At 38.9% G+C, this 20,314-nt stretch overlaps 1 protein-coding gene across 7 annotated transcripts in view; it reads left to right on the forward strand.

Moving 5' to 3' along the window:
* mllt10 (MLLT10 histone lysine methyltransferase DOT1L cofactor) overlaps positions 1 to 20,314 on the forward strand; it is an 89,516-nt gene that overhangs the window by 24,162 nt on the left and 45,040 nt on the right. For 5 of the 7 annotated variants that reach the window (XM_088643663.1, XM_088643664.1, XM_088643666.1 and 2 more), the window contains 4 exons: positions 1,149 to 1,258; positions 5,838 to 5,941; positions 6,164 to 6,257; positions 12,307 to 12,396. In XM_088643663.1, coding sequence (XP_088499789.1) covers positions 1,149 to 1,258; positions 5,838 to 5,941; positions 6,164 to 6,257; positions 12,307 to 12,396 — 398 coding nt within the window. The remainder of the gene's footprint in view (positions 1 to 1,148; positions 1,259 to 5,837; positions 5,942 to 6,163; positions 6,258 to 12,306; positions 12,397 to 20,314) is intronic. The other 2 variants (XM_088643665.1, XM_088643667.1) reach the window with 1 other exon arrangement.

The following is a 20,314-nucleotide window of genomic DNA, read 5'->3' on the forward strand; positions in this document are numbered from 1 at the left end:
CGTGTAAGCTTTTTAAGATGTTTCCATTGTGTTGTGGTGAAATGAGCTTTTTCAGGAATGTTTTTAAAATGCTAATGTACCAGTGCAGTAGGTTAAATCTGGGCCAAGAGTAAGGACAGAATGCTTTATCATCTTTGTTTGCCGTTGACTTAATGTCACACACCGATTGTGTTAACCGTCACAGTGGTTTTTTGTCTCAGCATTGAAATTGTATTAAAAACTCAGCAAAAGGAAGGAAACCATATTTTTTATGGCGCTGGATGGTATGCAACTTGTTACGGTGACACCACATGGTCTGTACTTTTGAAAACAATACTTCGGTGTTTAGTTCCGTTGCTGTAATTCTAAGCCTTGTCATATAAATTGTATTCCCAATGTATTTATTGTAGGGAAGGGCAGTGGTTAGCGTTGCTGCCTCGCAGTGCTGGGGCCCTGGGTCCAAATTCTGCGGTGCTATCTGTGTGGAGTTTGCATGTTTTCCAAATGTTCCCATGGGTTTCCTCTGGGTATTCCAGGTTTTCCTCCACAGTCCCAAAATATACTGGTAGGTTAACAAGCTTCTAGGAAAAATTGTCCCTGGTGTGAGTGTGTGTCTGGGTTTGTGTCTGTGTGTGTTACCCAGTGATGGACTGGCCTCCTGCCTTGTGCCTGTTGCTTGCTGGGATAGGCTTCGGCATCCCCACAACCCTGAATTTGATAAAGTGGCTCGAAGATGGATAGATGTATTTATTGGAATAAAAATACTTTTTTGTTATTCTAGAAATTGAGTAGTTTTTTTTGCTGATATGTGCTGCAGCAACACACCACACAATCGCATTCAGAACTAAGCAGCTTAAATTCATAAAGGTTGAGGTTTTGATGGGAATGAAGATTAACATAAATTCTCAGCCATGGCTCTTCTTTTTGTCTGTGGCAGCTCAGGAAATAGTTTTTTAGGCGTCCCTGCCACATCTGGGCTGTGGTTTCAAAAGAGGTTTAGTTTCTAGCGCGGTTCGTCCACATTTCATGTGCAATAACACAACAGCTGCTTGTTTTGCCCTTTTGGTTTCTTTAAAAAAAAAACAACAAAGCATATTTGGCTTCAGTTTGAATTTTGCAGAGTAGTTTAACAATGAATAATGGTTTAAATGTGACTCTTTTCTCTGCAGGTTGGGCCCATGTTGTTTGTGCATTATACATTCCTGAAGTGGAGTTCGCAAACGTTTCCACCATGGAGCCTATTGTGTTGCAGTCTGTTCCCCACGAGCGATACAACAAGGTAAATCTCGCGACACCTTAATCCAAGAGGAGGCTTTGAACTACTACTCTTTGTACCTGTTAAAATAGTCATCAATTTAAGTGGTAGTTTATTCATCTGCTTTTGTTTTATGGCTTTGTTTCTGTTGGTCTTTTATTGTAATAGCTTAAGTTTGAATTGCTGTGGTCCAGTCTGGGAGCTCCTGAGTGGCACAAGCAGAATAGTCATTCACTCAGAACCCAGGTTGAACCATCCTGTCAAGACACTGCTAGTTCATGCCTGAGACAGACCGCTAGCTGAGTGTGACTAGAGTTCTCCAAGTGGTGGCACACAACAGTGTTGTGACCACCTTGGTTTTGTACTGGGATGGGACACCTCTAAGGACAGCAGCAAACCATGTGTGAAAGGTATTGGTATGCACACAGATGATCCTCTTCTGTCTGGACCAGAATTTTCAAAAGCAAGTGTCCCGTTATTGTACTCGGGGCAATACTATACATCAGATTAGGCATTAACTGGGGTCTGTTAACGATTCCATGGTCCATGTTCATAAGAGTGGAAATGTTAACCTCTTAGTCCTGGATAGATTCCTCTTTAAGCTTGTTATCTATGCAGTACTTTTCATTTAATTTAGCTGAAGCAATTTCTACACCTGATCTTGCGTCTAGTAAAGCTGTAGATTTGTAATGGCTGCCACTTTACCTAGTTTTGTGCTTTTTTGGTGCTCTTGAAAATGTGAAGTATTTTTTGTAGCAAACTAATATATTTTACTAATCTATCATATGTCTTACTCATTTATAGGATCTTTTATTTATGTAGACGATATATATATCAAGTACATATGAATGCATTAGCAGATATGTGGAAACGTTTACAAGTTAGTGAAAATATACTTTATACAAGAGACCTGAATCTCCTTACGTGTAGGGAAATGGGTTTGAAGGAAAGGATGGTGACAACAGTCATCTTCTGTTTAGGAAAGGAGACAGTTGGTCTCTCTAGTTGTGAAGAGCAGCTCTGTGTGGAGAACACTGGGGTCAGCAGATCAGCCATCATGATAAACACATGTATTTCATCCTGGTTTGATAATAAAGGAATAAATACAGTTGTTAGTAGGAGTTAACCAATTAAGATTTAACAGTCTTGTCGGATTACCCGACCATATTGTCCGATACTGAAGCAGATATCTGATATTTAGTATTATTGCAAGTAAGGTACTTTAAATTTCTGAAATAAAATTCAAACCACAGGTAATAATGACTACTGGAGTTCTAATTGTATGGATAGAAAAACCTAAAGTTCAAAAAGAATGTATCTAACCAGCAAAGTAAAACTGTAATGTTTAATTAAAACTTTTATTAATTTAAGACTGAAACTGTTCACATGTAAACAGCATTATTAACTTCACCACGAAAAAGTCTACACAAAAACTGTGCTACATTTTATTGCAAGCTTCTTCCTAACAAATTTGCCACTAGAAAGCAGCTTTCGGCTTCAAAAAAACAATACCAGCATGCCCACAAGCAGTACAGATTAAGACAGAAAGTACCATGGAAAGAAATTGAAGTGGCATGTTTTGCCGTAGTAATCATTTTCATAATATTAATAAGTGAACCAGAACAGTTCTGGCAAACGCAATGCGGGACATAAAGCTTCCGAGCATGTTGGACTGACGAGGCTCCGGACAAGACAAGACTTGGAAAACTGCCGATTATCTAGAGCTCTAAATCCTATCCTCTAATTAGATGGGTGGAAATGTCCTCTGACACAAGATCTTCACAGTCATTCCTGAATGCGTGTTTTTGCATTTGAAACTTCAGTGTCGTTTCTTCTCTTCCCTGTCCTTTCTCTTTTTTTCTTTACCCATCTTGAGGATGTTAAATTAAGCGGGATGACAACCCTTGAGGCTATGTATGAAATTTTTGTTGCGGTCTTTACCAGTGTTACTTCCATGCCCAGTTTGTCCAACACGTGGTTTGCGGCACCAATGGGCTTAAATTCCAGACTAGAGATAATTGATCCTGAGATAATTGTGATGTTTTTTCGTTGCCCTCCCATTGCTTTTTAAAAACGTCCCCAGTCTTGATTGTGGTCTTTGAAAAAAGATCCATTGATTTAGTCATAACCACCATCTGATAGGGCTTTTGGCTGGTACTTTGGTGCCTTCAGCTACCCAGCCATGTCATTGTGGCTGATATCCTTTCGAGAAACTGGTGAAGGAGATCCTTGGATCGATTCGCTCTTGAGAAAACCCAAATGTTAGATGGGTGAAATGGCCTTCTTTCATTCGGAGTCTTCCAGAATCCGCGACTGACTGTATTTTCAAAAGAAAGCACAAATAACCTGAAACTTCTAGCTGTTTTCACTTCAGCTTCTTTCATGGGGGATATGGTAGCTGCTACAAAGACAGACTTTTTCCCCACTTGTGGATGTTTGTCGTCTAGTACCTGTCACGTAGCGCACGAGACATAACACTCCAGGTCCAGTGTTTGGGTTGTACTGGGTTGAAGCCTGTTTTGTGTGTATGTGTAACTTTACGTAAATGCATTCATGCAAATACATCATGAACACGAAATCATAATTAATACTTTCAAGTGCCGAAAAGCAAATTATTTTCTTCTTCCCCTGGTGAATGAGTGGAATAGTTATTCTACATAATTAGTGTTGGCCTCTAAAATGTTTTTCCATGTTTTCTAACTTGTACAGCTTTAACGCATAATCTGTCATATTATCGTAATTTACAAATGATCATGTAAAAGTAAAAACTGAATTGTTGCCCATCCATTTTTTAGACTGACCTCTATTATTTATATTAGATGTTAATGGCACACTGCCCGCTACACAATCACTAGTCTTACTCTTTATACCATAAAACATTGTATGCACCAAGAGACAAAAAAATATTGGAACACATTATCAGCTAGAATGAAATTGTGTGACAGTAATAAAATTATACTTGTATCATTACCAGTCTAGTAGCTAGCCCAAATATCTGTACATCCCCAGCTCTAGAAGTTTTTTATGGATTTGTTTGTGTTACATGAAAATAAGTTATATTGGTGCTCAGTTTATTTAGCACTGGATAGTGAATAATTTATGCTTCAAGCCAAAGAAAGTGTCAGTATGGCATAGTTCTATGTATATGATGTTAATAATGGGATGATGCACCATGCGTTCAGATGATAAGTTTTCTTGAAGTAGTTTACTTTGCTGTGGTCTCCTGTCGACAAATAAAAAACAGATTTCTCCAACAGCTGTGTTCTACGAGTTTGGATATTTACAATAGATGTCTTAATAGGAAAGAGAGATTTTATTGAAGCATCACCTGTTTATTCCCCATCCTGTGATTTTCTCCTTAAGAAACTGCACAGTGTTGTTGGAGCCACTACACCAGTTTCCCATTGGTCACAGTGAAGAGATTCTCTGGATAAACCTGTTGTCGTCATGGAGGAGATCTATAAGTCTGGAATGGGCTCAGTCTCCCCTTCATAACTCTCCTGTGGTTATCCACATGCCTTTAGCTATTGCAGTCTGTACTTGGCACCTGCTGTTTAGCTTTTGATTGTTTAGGTTTTGGGTTAGTGTTTGCGGTAGGATTGTGTGTAGCGATATGTAGCTACCGCAGTATCTCCAAATACTCCATAGAATTTCTTAAGTGGGTGACTGTAGAACAATGTGATAATGTCCCATAGGGGCTTTAAGGAGTGGTCCTTAACACTTGGTTTGTTCTTTTTTAGCACATCCCTAAATATCCTGTTGTTTGAGAGATTCTCAAGGTGGCAATCTCAAGATTTCATTAGGGATCAATGGGAATCTATATATCAGAACATTAGATTGAAATAATACTTGTGTGTTGTGTTGTACATAATACAGAAAATACAGGTATCAAGCACATCAAAAGTAAGAAATTATCAAAGCGGTAAGAAATGTGGAGCATTGTAACCACTGGTATGGTCTTGCAGTTGAGAAGAAATGTTTAGAAAATACCTTTGCAAAAGTGGCACCCTTGCTTTCTCCTTTATGCCATGTACAGAATTGTGCAGTTACTGCTACTTAACAGCCACCAGCGCTATATAAATGGAAGAAAGTATTGACTTATTCTAATTATTACTGTCTAAAAGTGTATTTGTGTGGTTAAAAATTTGGTGAAGTCTGTTCTGGCTTGTTCCATCTTAAAGGTAACGTGCTTGTATCAGAATGCACAAAAAGTCTGACTAAATTTTACTTGGGAGAGTTTTTCATTTGTTTCTGATATTAGCCATAAGTGTTTTGCAAAATGTTAATCTCACGCTTGAATTGCTTTTGAATTCTTTCCAATGTAGAGGCAAAGCATTTGGACTGCTTATAGCTAAGACAGTTGTGTTATAACCACATTAAAACAACATGCATTTTACAGATAAGATAATCGTGTAACTTCTTATGCCTAGCCACAGACATTATATTCGATTTTTTTCAGCTGCTACAGTAGAAGGAAAAACTTAAGGGGTTTAAGATTTCCGGAGGCTCTCCGGCTTGATTTTAAACTGACTGGGATGTGTGATGCTTATTTCTGACGGGGGTTAATTTTAACTTACACCTTTTTCTCCTTGGTGTTTTTTAGACATGCTACATTTGTGAAGAACAGGGGAGAGAAAGCAAAGCTGCAACAGGAGCATGTATGAATTGCAACAAACATGGGTGTAGACAGGCTTTTCATGTAACATGGTGAGTCGAAAATCCGTTTCCCACTAATACAATGAGGAATCATTACATTGTAGTGGTGGGTGTTCGGTGTTGAATTAAATATTGAGCCGTTTAAACATGGTTCTGTTTATGTTCTGCAATTCCAGAACAAAATAACTTAGCTGTCTTAGCTCTTCGGTATCTGCCTTTTTTTACTGTGCTTTTTTTGCCTCTGATAATTCTAAGTTTCTTTCTCAATTTTAGCGCACAGTTTGCTGGGCTGCTTTGTGAGGAACAAGGCTCAGATGCAGACAATGTGAAGTACTGTGGCTACTGCAAGTACCATTACAGCAAACTGGTAAGAACCTCCAGTTTTGTAAATCATGGGGGCCCTGCTATTTTATGATACTGCGACAGAAATTGTGAGGTGAAATTGAATAAACTGCGAAAAATGTAGGCTGTCTTTTTATCAACAGCCTTTGCTGAGGAGCAGATTTTTTTTTATTTGTGCTGCATTTGGCTGCCTTTTTGAGCAAATATGTTTGTATATGAAGAAAGAAAACTTAGCGTTGGGGCTGTGGAGCCTCTTCGGGGTGTAAGATGTCAGTAGGAAGGTGGTGTAACATAAGGAGAGATTATGTAGCCCACAGAAGTAAGTGAAGCACCAGGGCTTTGACAAGAAGCAGCATTTAATTTAATTAAAAATCTAATTTGTTCAGATTTTGATGAAATTTGTCAAAGATTGACAGAACCCACATGTTCTCTTTGTGTCTGTATGAAAACGTTTTTAGACGAAAAGTGCTGTTGTGGGGGAGGTCTCATCACAGTGGAGGACCCATGTGTAGGGACGAAAATCAAGTGATCAGATTTAGGAAATGAAATAAGGGAGGACTGCTTCTAAACCTAAACCATGGAATTGCTTGACCCTGTGTATTGTTGCTGTGCATCATCAGAGGCGTCTTGTTTGTTCATGACTACCAGCAGATTTAATAAGCAGGTGTCTTGAGTTTACATTTTTCATAACAGTGAATTTTTATTTTCGTGCATTTCAACAAACTAAAGCGCTGGGTGAGTAAAATTCCTTCAGCTGAAATATTGAATATGTTTATCATTTTGCACTGCTGATGTAGATTCCAACTGAGGTAGAGAGAATGTGATTTTAGGCTCCGGTGCTTTTACTGATTGCTAACATTATTCGTTAGTTTTGATGACTAACTTGTAACTGGCTATGCACATGTCAAATGTCTGAGATTCCAGCTGGCCTTCGGTGCTCATCGTACCCATTTAGCCTTTTACATTGCACGAAGCCTGTTTCGCTATGAGCAATGCCACGTCACCCTAAATTTCTTTGCCTTTGCGGATGTTAAAACGATTATTTGAGGCGCTTACGCTACTTGCAAGCCTTGGTCGTTTTCTGGAAAGACTATTTTAATTCATTTCTAAGAAGCACGGACGAGTTTCTTCAATTAAAGTGGATTCCCAATAACTTTGGGAAATTTGTCTGCGGACCAGTTGAAAGGGGTTTGGATTTTTCCCGGCCTTTTGACATCTGGCTGTATCTGCTTACAGATATTCTTGTATTAGGCTGAATTATTGTTCCGGGAATTGCTTTGAATTTCAGTTGTTCTGTGTCTGTCCCCAAAAGGTGTAGTAGGATAAAAAAAAAAGTTGGTAGTAAAATTGTGGATTTGTGCTACGTGAAGACATTAGATGTTTTGGAAATGGAAAGTCGGATAATAAAATATGAAAATGCCCAAATCTCAAATTAATGTAATTAAAAGAAATTGGGAAGTACCTGATTCTCCTGGAGTTTACTTTCTCTGCGTCTGAATCCTTTTGTTCCAGTCATTCTTGTCTAGTCTAGATAGAAATTGATCTTTTAAGAACAGAAATTTATAGAAAGTCTAGATAAATATTGGGGAGGTATTTAGGCTAGGAATATTTCCGAGCATGTATGAAGTTCGTATTTTTAAAACCATTCTTCCATCGCACGGAATGGTCGTCACGCACAGCCCCTTTCAAAGCAATTTAAAAAGTGTATTTTTCTTTAGATAGTGAGTCTTCAAGGATGAAACGCTACCAATTTCCAAACTCAATGAATGCATGAAAATTATAACAAGAACCAACACAAAATTCTCCACTCCAACATATGATTTCTTGTATTCAAGCATTCTACTTTGGATTAAATTGTACCAGAGCACTTTCGTTGTGTTTCCATACCAAAGAAGAGAGGAGAACATGTAAAACTAGAGAAAAAATACCTGTTCCTAGGTTTCTGGTTCACGTTTCACTGTGCAGATTACCTTTTTAGCTTGGCTTTACTAAGGGGACTTTTTCCAGCTATCACTGGAGCAGGGGTCTTCCCAAGACAAAGGGTTCCTTGACTGCACAGCCACCAGGCTGGGCATGGAAAGCTGTCTCTGAATGAGGGGGAAGTGTTGGTCATTTAGATGTAGGTCAGATATTCTGTGCAGTTGCTGCGTGCGGAGCTGGTGATGGTGGGGGGGATCTGTACATATTTAAACCACAAGATGTTATTCCAATCAAGTGTACACTTTATTTTTATTAACCAGTTATATGAGTTTAATTGCATACGGTACCCTGCAGTGCAGTCTTAATCAATTGGATTGTGCATTGATTTGGGGGCGATGCCCTTCGGCGTTGTACACTGCCTTTGAAAGTTAAATGAGATTCTGTGAGGAGATTACAACTAGGTCTAGACTGTGCCAGATGTTTTTTTGCTGTACTTCTTCTATATGACTTGGCAGAGGTCAGCTTCTTTGGTGTTCACTGTTGCAAGATGGCTTTTGCTTCAGTGTGCCCGTTGCTTTTTCTTTGGCAGAAGTTTGCAAAGAATGTGTTCCATACAGTAGAACCTTCTGCTATTTAGCGATAGCAGGTATTCCTGCAGTCATGTAGCCCTTGTGCCTCCAGCACTACGTCTGCAGGGAGAAGAGGAGAGGAGTGCACTTTTTCTCAAGGTTCATCAGGGGCTGGACATGAACAAAAGCAAGCACATCTGAATGAAAAAGTTCAGGAGAGCGCACCAAAGTAGCTCATTAATTATGCGTCTTCATAGGATTTAGCAGTGTTAGCCATAGATTTTCATCTCTGTACGAGATATCAAGGTGTGTAATCCATCCAATTGTAGTTGTCATGGACATTTAAGTGTTTTTCACTAGTAAGGAAGTGCACTGTAAAATATACACACTTTATAAGGTGGTAGATACCCATTGCCATGAGTGGCTTTGGCTGATTTTATTAATTATATTTTCTGATTACCTTGAAATCATATTGAGTTTTAATGTTATTCAGGTTAAGCTCAGGGGGTGCAGCAGACCTTCACTTACTTATGAAAGTCTGCATCAGCTGAACTCAACTTGTGGTGCGGACCTTTTATTTACTTATTTAGCGCATTATAAACTTTGAGCCCAGACTATTTGTTGTAGATCCTTTTGTTAAACAAACAAGACCGCTTGCATTCCAAGCATTTAAACAAGACTATCTGAACGGGTGAACTCAGTGCTTGCATTTCTTCTTTCAAATCTGTAGAATGAAAGACCCTATCCTAGTATTTCCTTAGGAATATTGTGGAAAGCCATGTTAAGTAACTGTTGTCATTGGTAGTCTGCGTGTATGTGTTATATCAACCAAGTGTAAGTTTTCTTTACTTATTGGAACTACAGAAACAAGTGAACCAGAATGGGCTGTAACTACTACACTGTGGAATGTGGGACATTTTGTGACTCTGATTAGAAACAACCAGTAAAAAAGCAGGTTTAAGATTGGATGAATAACATGTAGGGGGACTAACTATCCGCAGTGTTGGCAAAACTGATGGAAAGATTAGAGAATACATGAATGATTATGAAAAAAAAGTGTGTAATGTAGTGTGTGCAGGTTTAAACAACTTCTGAAGTAGTATCCCAAGGCACTCAGAAGATATATATGAAATGCTGTTTTTCCCTTCCTATTTCACTTTCTGTTCAAGGCCAGAAGAGTAAGGCTTTGATCAGTGAAGTGTTGCTATTTCTGGTCTGGACTATCCTGCTTCTGGCCTCTAGTCAGCATGAGAAATGGCGACCAGAAAATATAGTTGTACTGCAAGTGACTGTATAAATAAAAACGATGCATTTTTCAGCGATGCATGTCATTTGCAGTTCACACTCTGCCTCTTAGTTGTATAATGGTAGATGCTCAGTAATTCATAAGCCCTTTTGAGCATTTTCTAGTCACAATCAGGAGCTAGGTTTTCTGAGTGCGGGACTATCATGCTCTTCACATGTATGCAACAAGTTCAAGATGTGGGACAAGACCAGGCATGTTGAGACTGCTTTGACATTGCAGTGCGATTATCAGATTCGTTTGGGACAGCCCTATAACAGTAGAAAGCAGAAATTCAAAGCGAAAGATTCCGTTCAAAAAGAAAATACCTAACACCTCTTCTCTCAAGAGACAGGTTAGCAAATAACCTATAATTATCTGCCAATCGAACATGTATTGATGACAACAGGATAGTGTCCTGTGGAGTTATTCTTACAGCCTCTTCTTATTTGTTGATTTTGCATATTGCCTGTTTTTAAAATAAGTATACAATTTGCTAAGCGTGATTTCTAAAAATCAGCTGCCATTCAAGTCAAATATCAAATGGGTCCCTTTCCCTGGTTCGTGAGAGACCCATTCACTCGGCGTCCTCTCTGAAGAGAACAGGTCCAGGCACATTTCTTTCTGAGTATCCATGTATGAGTGTTCCCAAAAAAGCTGGGGTTGTCTTGTGCTTCAACCATTCACAGGGATAGTGTCCGTCCTGTTCAGCCTAGATGGACTTTGGTCTTTGGGATATCGATATCTTCCATTCCTAGTGGGAATGAACATCTTCGACTAGATACAGGAGTACCATGCTACAAATACAGGTTTCCCCTCAGTCATGGGCAGAAATGAGTTGTTTTGTTTTTACGTTATATAGGTTTTAAACTTGCAGGGGGTTTGTAAAATCATCTCAATTCATCCATCTCATAGCTAATGTGCCTGTGCGTTCAGGCTGTTTAGGTTAGTAGACATGGCTTGTCTTCAGATGAAAGAAGTGATATTCAGTCCTGGTCCTGGAGGGCTGCAGCTCACCCAGTCTTTTTGAGGATTTTAAGTTGCCTATGAGTGGAGACCTGGATATCGAGGTAATTAAGTGGACATTTGATTCAGATGAAGCCGTTAGAAGTCCAGGGTGACAAGAAAAGCACAAGACATGGCGGCCTTCCAAGACCAGCAGTAAAACAGCGATGCATCTTTTGGCAAACTCAGTACAGCCTTTCCAAGGAAAGCCAATGCTTCTGCGAATTGGGAACGAGCCAGATTTATATTGAACAAGGTTGTCCTGATTTTTAGGTTGACTTCTTAGGTTACCTTTGAGGCTCGGTAAAGCCCAGGCTAGCACCTTATTTGAATGGTCAGAAATTAATGGGTGTTTATAAGCTGCATCAGGGAATAAATCAAGCACCCCACCCCACAAACCCCTCTAACCCCTCTGTGATTTGTATTGATTAGTACGATTGGTGTTCTGACTTTCACTCATATCTCCACGCCTTGAGCTTTTTAATTGTTAAATTGTTGTAAATAGAAACCCAGGGTTCTGCCTGTAGGGGTTTTGTAGATGACTTTTACACTGGCGAAACACCTTTGATTGAGTCACGTCTTTTTTTAGCTTTTGTTTGGAGTGGAGCCAGACGGATTCAGCTCAACATATTTAAAATCAGTTACGTCAGAGCAGTGTAGCTCCAAAGCTTGCTGCTGTTAATCGAGCAGCTTCAGAGAAGTCCTGTAGCGTGTTGTTGCTACAGCAGGAGAGCAAGATTCTCTTTAGAGTTCATAAAGCAATTTCTTCTAAGAGGTTGCAAAAAAATCGAAACTGCTTAGGTCCCCAAACGTGCTTCGTCTCTGAAGTTAATATTATAGATACTCATACTCAATGCCTGTATTACAATTTGGAAAAGGTTTGCTACATTCTGAACAAACGTATCGGATGTTCAGCTTTGCCTTTGGTTTTAATACAGTAATGTTGTTAAAACAATAACATTCACTGAATATAATTGTTCATATGGGAGACAGATTAATTGTGCATAAAACATATATACATGTAAACATGTATGAACGAACAGATGTCCACACTTGTGATACTACCCTGGCCAGCAAAGACTAGTAGGAAAAACCACATGCCTGTTGTGTGCACTAGGATCCAGTATAAGGTGTTTTGCTTAAAACCATTTGTACTGTAGTTGTTAAAGGACAAGCTGTTTCTGTGGCCATCTGTCACTTTTGTTATACATTTTTCCACAGTTAGGGGACATGAAGTTATTGGACAAGCCGCGGGACAGATTTTAATAGTAACTTAAAGTTCCTCTTTCTCCTTTTAGAGAAGGAGCAAAGGCCGCTGTAGTAGGGCTCAAAGCTTAAGTGATTCTTCATCACAGTCTTTGGATAAGCATCATGTCAAGGACAAAAAGGTAAGGGAGCATTGCGATCTTCCCTGCAATCTGATTTACCAGAATAAATATGCCCCTGTGCTGACATTGATAGTATAAAGGTGAACCGTGATCATTTTATTTGACAGGATTGCTCTAAGAAGAGATGCCATAAAGCAGTCAATAAGCACTATGTCGTAAATGGTTAAAAATGTGGTTGCCGGTGTGGTTTCACAGGGTACGAAAATAGGCTGCCACGGTAGATCTTTGTTCCACAAATGAACATAAAGCTCCCATTATGAGTTGCAATAAAAGCGTCTTTCAACATGAAAGAAGAGACAACCTGCCCGGAGGTGAAGGCTGCCACTGGGCAAGAAACCGTCTCATGGAAAAACTGTTTTTTTTTTTTAATGTACGTAAAGTTATTAGAAATTGAGTAAAACAAAAATGAGAGTGAGTTATGTTGGGGTTTTTTCCCCTCTTCGTGCAGTGGATGTTTGTAGGAGATACTGTGACTTCATAAAATTCTCAATGATTGCAAAACCTTTACCTCTTGGGGGGGATAAAAAGACATGAAATGGTGCTTCCGTTCTTTTTAACCCCGGGACTGTCTGGATAGCAGTCTTGGTTGCACTGAAGAGCTCTGCTGCTCTGCTATAGTGTTGATACCCAATTTACACCTCTGATACAGTAACAAGATTGTCCGTTGGAGAACAGCTGGCCCAGAACTGTAGAATATAAAAACCACATAAGCCCCACTTATATTAGGACATTTTCCACCACTCTTAAAGTAACAGGAAAAGACGTTTTAATTGACCCTTTTCAGCCAGTCCGCGTACTGAAATGCGTAGAAAGGTATTGTATATTTTATTCCTTTTTTCCCACTGGATGTGAATTTAGATTTAAACAGATTTAGATTTGATTTCCCTCTGCTCTACTCATGGGGTGTGGCGAGTCTGTATTTTGTTCTCATCCAGACTTGTTGGGTAACATGGATTTGATTCAGGGTGTTTATGTTCCCAGCATGCTGAACGGAAAAACTGACAAAGTAGAGGAACAAAGAATTTGTGAATTTTCTTGAGTTTTATCAACAAAATGACCTAGATTGAGTTGACGTATGGTAGCAATTTTACTGGTTGGATTCATTTATGTAGGAACAAAATGTAAATGTTGTCTATTTGAACTGAACCAAAAACATTACGTATAATATTCCTGTGATGTCTTGCTTGAAAAGCTTCCTTTTCTGGAAAGGATTAACATCTAGCATAATGGATGGCCCGCCCTTAATCTTAGAGTATTTTCTAAATGTCCTGTGAGGATTTAAAGAAATTGATTATGCCTCATATCTGCCATTAGGGGCATTAAACCAGTGCATTTTAGTTATAGTGATTCTAAACTCAAAGGACTGCGAAGTTTTCATTCTGCTTCCCTTAAGTGTGATACATCAATACATCCATTATACTTTTTCAGGACTTTTTCATACTATTCATATTCAGCTATACTTATTTGAAACTTGAGTAGTACTAGGAGTGACGGTCTGCTGAAGATGGAAAATTAATAGAAGGTATCGTGTCCTATATCACATGGATTTAGAAGGGCAGTGTGGCATTTTTTAAGTCTGCAGTTACACCTGAACCTTTATTCTGGGCCTCAGTTGTGTAAATGATCAAAGCTGATAAGCTGTTATATACGTTTCAGTAGGTGCAGATTGCCATTGAGTCCCCACATCAGCAAAAGAGTGCTAAGATATCACTTTTCATTAAAGGCCAAGCTAAACCATGAGCTTATCAAAAGAAATTCAGCTTACAGTGGTGCTTGTTATGGTCTTCTTTGAACAGAGTAGCCTTAGTGGAACAATTGCTGAATTTGTAAATCTTGAGTGTTTAATATCAAGCTCCATTTTACATTTCCTTTATGTATCTTATTGATGTTGAGTTAGTGTGTGTTATTTGGGGATTGGTCCTGGTGTACTTTCTATAAATACATTGTTACAGCCTCTGGAATGCACAGTTACCCAGTGTTTCATTTCCCTGTCAGAAACTGCTTAGTTTTTCTTGAGACGGTTGAAATTGAGTTTGAATGTGGTACAGCATGTTTAGTGATAATCCTAATAATGCAGAAGAAACCTCAAAAAGAGAGAGAGAGAGAAAACTAGCAACAGCTCGTTGTTTCTGTCTAAGAGAGGGAAAACTCCGAAGCCGCTGTATGCTGATCCCGAATTAGGAGACTAAAAGTCAGTTTTGTCTTGCAGCAGCCAGGGAAAAGAGATTAATTTCTCAGTTTGAGCCAGGCCCACGGAGCTGGACTGAGGCTCTCCAGTGTGGAGCAGCTTTCCTCTGCAGCTCTTCAGGTGGTGGGCTGGGCAGTGGTAATATAGCACACCCACTTGTTCTCCGTCTTCCTGTGGCTTCTTTGATCTAAAAATTTCTCGTCCGGGGTGAACATTCCAGTTTTTGTAAACTAAGAGGCAAGGAATCATTTGTAGGGCAAAAATTTTAAATGGAAACATCTGTTCACGCGGTTGCTTTCCTACTTGTAAAGAATCATATAGGGTTTGCTTATTCTTATTAGTGACCGAATAAGCTAAAATTATAGCTTCCAAATTAGATATTGCTTGCATGAAGATTATATGTTATATCCTGGTCTTCTGTTTTAACATCATTTTGTCATATTCTGCATTAAGATTGCATGTGCTCTTATGTTAACCATAGTCTTTTCCTTGGACACAGAGACAAGGCAGTTTAGTTTCTAACACAAATTGTATTCCTTCGGTTCATTGTACTATGAAAACATTCTTCTTATGTGTTAAATATCAAGAATTCTATTTATATTAGTACTATTGGTCAGCTCTTTGCATTGAAATGTGCTCCTGCAGCTTTTGGGACAGATTAGATAAATTAACCACTTGTATATTATTACGTGATTAGCACATTTAACGTATCAATAGCCAGGCATTTCAAAAGATCTTTTATTAAGCAAAATTAAAAGCAGAGTTTCCTGAGTAATTCATTTTAGTTCAGGAGAGTTTAAAGAGCGGTATATTTTTTCATCTTTCGGTTGGGGAGGGGGTCAGCTTTTAAACCCTGCGCTAATGTGGTGGGTCGGGGGGATTGTATGGTAATCCTATCCAAAACGCTGGACTCTTTAATGCCAGGTGAACCTAATCAGCGAATATTGGGAGGCTACTGACAGCGATCTCAGTCCAGCTTTCAGATGGGGGTCTTTGTGTTTCCTTCAAGGCAGCTGAGTCATCCTGTTTTTATCTCCCTGACCCCTGGGAACTCAGGCAACAATTTTGCTCTTCCTGCGGGAGTCCCTGATCAAGACTAACCTCTGAGCATGACCGGGAGATGTTTACGACTTTTTGTATGTCTAGTATTTCAAGAGCTGATTGAGGGTTTTGCCATTCATTTTAACGCGGCATTGAAGTTTATTTTCTGCTACACTGTTAATTCTTTTTATATTCCCACCATGCTTATTTATTTGAAATTACAGGCAAATATTTCACTGACTCATGGTGCGTGCTGACATAAACATGAATTTCCGTCTGCCAGTGTGTCATTTAATTCTGATGTCTCCTTAATGGTCTCCTCCATATCATTATGAGTTAAGAAGCCTGTACAATTAGTCTGCCGGTAAGATTTCTCGAATTGTAGGATTCCCTAGTATGTTTCACATAGTGTTTTTCTTGTTTCAAGGTATTTCTCAGTCATGTCTGAATTTAAATAATATACGTTTATTCACATTTTTGTGTTAACGTGCTGTTGTGTCTGTGTCGTGGTGCACACTTTTAAGTGAGGTATCAGTTTAGGGGCTTCAGATATATTTGTCACTGGGCGGTTTGGGAATAAGTAATGCCCCAAAAAGAAAAAGTTAACAGGGGGGCTATACCTATAGAGTTTTCTTTCCTGTTACCTTGTTCACTCACATGTACGGCCCATATAGTTCTGAATATCATGTTTTATTGTTTGGAGATGTAAATTTACAGCGGTCCTGATTTAAGAAAGGCCACGTAATTAAAAAAAAAAAATCACGATTGGCTCCTTTTTTTAAGCTGCGTTTTTGGTCAGATTAGTATTGAAAAAAAACTTGGAAGTGCCTGGCTTAGGGAGATAAACATTTATATGTGCACCTTCAGTGGGAAATGTCGTTTTTGCTCATATCTGTGTAACGAGATCTTCAAAACAGGCAGGTGATATAGATGTGTATGGAAAACACCATGCTGTCAATATCCACCCAAGAATGAATTTGGATTTCACATGCTGAAAAGTAGTGACAGAGTACTTGTTTAAAAAACTCCACACACTATGAAGGATTTCCCCGTTTTCAATTTGGCAAGTTTGCTTTATTTTTTCTTTTCGTCTGTCATGGCTGACAGCCATATGTTTCACAGGGAATTACAATCCCTAAATAAGAGTGTAAAGAGCATGACTAAACACTAATTTGCTGGCTTGTGCTGCCTTTATTTCGTTCTCATACTTTTGATATCCCAGTGGAGAAGGGAATTTTTGCTGTTGATCCAAATTGTATCAGCATATCATAGCAAGACAAAAAAAAACTTAACGGGACCAACTGGCAACGTGCCTGAAATGATTACCGACTTTGCTCCGCACGTTCTCTCCGGCTCCTTAGTGGCGTTCTGCACTTTGAAGGAAACATTAAGAATGCGAAAATGCGAAACGCACAGCACACCAAAGCACGCCTTATATTTGCAAGCTCCGGAGTTATTCTCTCTGCCTAGCTGAAACCTGTTTTTGTCGGCGAGGACGCGAGTGAGAATGTAGTCTAAAAGCCTGGTTGGAGATGTGGCCATTGTGAATGTGCCAGATTTGCATCACCATAGAGTAAGGCAGCTCCCCATCCCCCCCAGCTCCCTATCTCAGAGCAGAGGTCATGTGGCTCAGATGTATACGCGAGCCATTTACAAACCCTGGGGCAGGAAAAAAACAATGCTGGCAAAAAGCACAAAAAAAAGAGGGTTTGAAAATGCATTTCAGTCAGTAGGGATTTCAGATATGGATTACTAAAAAAAGCAACATCTGTGAATGAAAGATTTTTTTTTTCCCTCCTCTCAATTAACAAGTCCAATTCAAATCCACTTTCGGATTTTCTAAGTCGCAATGGCCTTCTCCTTTTTGTGCTTATAGGAGCAAATTATTAAACAGCAAAAACCCAGGAAAGGGTTTCTCGGACGATTTCGGGCGCATTTCTCACTAGGATGCCTTGCTTGTTTAGGGGGTGATAAACTTTTTTTTATTTTTATAAAGTTAACAGGATACGTTTTCCTTATCTGCAGTCTGTACTTTGTAATTGATAACGAGGGGAGCTGTTTTTTAGCCTTCCAAAATTGCGTGGACAAAAGCATCTTGTTTCAGTCTTCAGATAACACAACACAATTTTCTGCCAGTTATCTTGGGTCATTTGAAATATATATATATAACTATCATTTTTAATTACGTACAGTATTGACAAATGACTCAATTGCTGGTAATTCGTTTTATAATTACAATGTGAGTAACACGGTAATTCATATTAAACTATTATCATTACAAAAGTGTATGCCTCTTCACAAGAAATATGGTGTATAGTTCATGACTTAGTGCGCTGAAGTCAAAAAGATACTTCTGCCTCTATCTGCAGTATATTACAATTATGTTAATGACAGTGGATGTATCTGAACAAACCAGACTCTTATGAAGTGTTTTGTATAATTTTAGAGCCTGGTTTAATAAATATAGTTCTGGTCTTCATTGGAGTCTTTGTCCCTCTTTGGGTGGCACTTGAATAGTGCAGAGGGATTCCCTTGTAGCTTTTGGTGTTATAAAGAGTTTGTTATTTAGAAATAAGCCCTTGGACCGCTGCCTTGAAAGAGGTCTTCCCTGAGAGATGACAGTGGGAAAGAGAGCTTTCAGAAATGGATTAAAAAACGTCACACTGATAGGCTAACAACAGCAATCTATTCATCTGTCCAAAGCCTTTATGGAGGCCTAGTTTATTGTGGCCTGCTGGGCTGAACAGTGGAGTCTGCTTTATCTTGTTTGCAGTGCAGGAAGAGTGAAGTTTGCCGTTTCATTCTCTGTGTGCTGATTAAAGTACTGAAAGCTGTTGCGAGGGAAAGGGTGCACATGATCTAGAGATTACAGGAGTGCTCTGTTTAACATTGGAGCCTTTGGCAATTGCCCTTTCAGCCTAGGGCCAGCAGTTCTTCTTTTTTTTTACTCCCGCACAGCATTCACAAATGTTTCCCAGGCTCAAAGGAGGATGTGTTACTGTCAATGATGAGATTCGCTCATGCTTTTGTCCGATATTGATAAAATCCAGATTTCCGGAATCTTTTGAGTTCATCGCCTCTGCAGATGGACGGTGGTATATAAGCGCTCCAAAGATTTGCATGCATCCAGTGGCACTTCTCTGTTCAGTTGGAATACTCTGTTCTTTTAATTGATTGTCTTTAACCAGTAGTTCCTGTTCCAATTATTGACTTTTATTTGTCTGCCAAATAATTTGAAATTCATTCAATGCAATATATATATATAGAAATTCGAGCTCTGAACATTACACACCAAAATCCTCGCACCTTGGACTTGTCAGCAGAAGTGTAGGCGCTGTAGCAAACAGGCAGCTTATATAATTTATATAGCTCAACTATCCTTTTTTCTTGGATGGAAGACATTCAATGTATGCGGCATTAATTTATGGAACTCTGAAAGGAGCTAACAGTTGGCAGATGCATTCATTATTACACTTTATTTTATATTGTGTGTCTAACATTTGAAACCACTTCAAATTGATATGTTCCTGCCTCGTGGATGAAATTCTAATGAAAGCATTTTTTTTGTTAATGATTTAACAGATTTCTTCACATACTTATGACCAAGGTTCTTTGTAAAGGCTTAAGCTCATTAAATGCGTTTGAGAAATCGCACAAACACATGGACAGTGTTTTATTGTATATGATATTTCAGTTTGAAACATAAAAAGGTTGCAGGAAAAAAACACATCTTTGTTCAGAATAAATCCATTAGGAATCTTTAAACCTTTTACAATAAATCCATTAGGAATACTTAAGCCTTTTAGCAAGGCCTGAGGATGAACTCAAGAGACAGAGCTGCAAGGAAGGTTTAGTGAAACAGAACCCAACTGTCTTTTCTACAGGAGCATTTTTTTTTGTCCTTGATGTTTCTCTGACCGCTTCACTGGGGAAGAACGAATTGCAGATTCTGTCTTTTAACGATGCAGGGGCCTTAATGAAACAAACTAAGGTTGTTGTAGCTCATTGGCTAATGTATATGAGCGAACAGCAGAAACCACCTGTTCATCTGGCGCTAATTACTACAATTTGACTCGTCTTATTTGTGGAGGCCTTGGAAGGCTCTTTGTTAAATGGTAGAGAATGCATTTGAATAACAGTTCCTGTAGAAACCTCAATCTTACATCTCTGATTATTAGATGCATTCAGTCTGATGTATTTTCTGGTTTTCCTAATTATGTTATTCACAATCAAATTTGTTTTTTTGTTTCCAACCCAGCCTTGGTAAAGGCTGTTTTACAAAGAGGTCAATCTCTCCACTCATTTCCCTTTATAAACTCTCTAAATGTAGAAGAAGCCTAAAGGTTTCTATCGGCTTTGTTCTAATTTGAGAAAGGATTGTAGTTTTCATAGGCATTAAATGCATCTGGTATCTTGTGTTGTAGTCTGTGGATGCTTAACCAGTGAACATCTAGTATTTTAGTTGTGTTCAGGATGTTGTGCAAGCAGATCCGTTCACATCTGTTGTCATTCCTGCTTTTGAAGATCCCTGTTTGTTTTGTATGTAGCAGTTAAAATAAACTGATCTGTGTACCGTTATGCACACTTTTACACCGAAGCCAGCACAAACTGTAGTAAAGCTTTGTCAGGCCTGATAGAACTGCAGTTGTTACTTCAGGTTGTGTTTATTTCGGAGTTAGTTCCTTCATA

Source organism: Lepisosteus platostomus, chromosome 8, assembly GCF_059453375.1.
Source record: "Lepisosteus platostomus isolate fLepPlt1 chromosome 8, fLepPlt1.hap1, whole genome shotgun sequence".
In the NCBI taxonomy this organism is placed as follows: domain Eukaryota; kingdom Metazoa; phylum Chordata; class Actinopteri; order Semionotiformes; family Lepisosteidae; genus Lepisosteus; species Lepisosteus platostomus.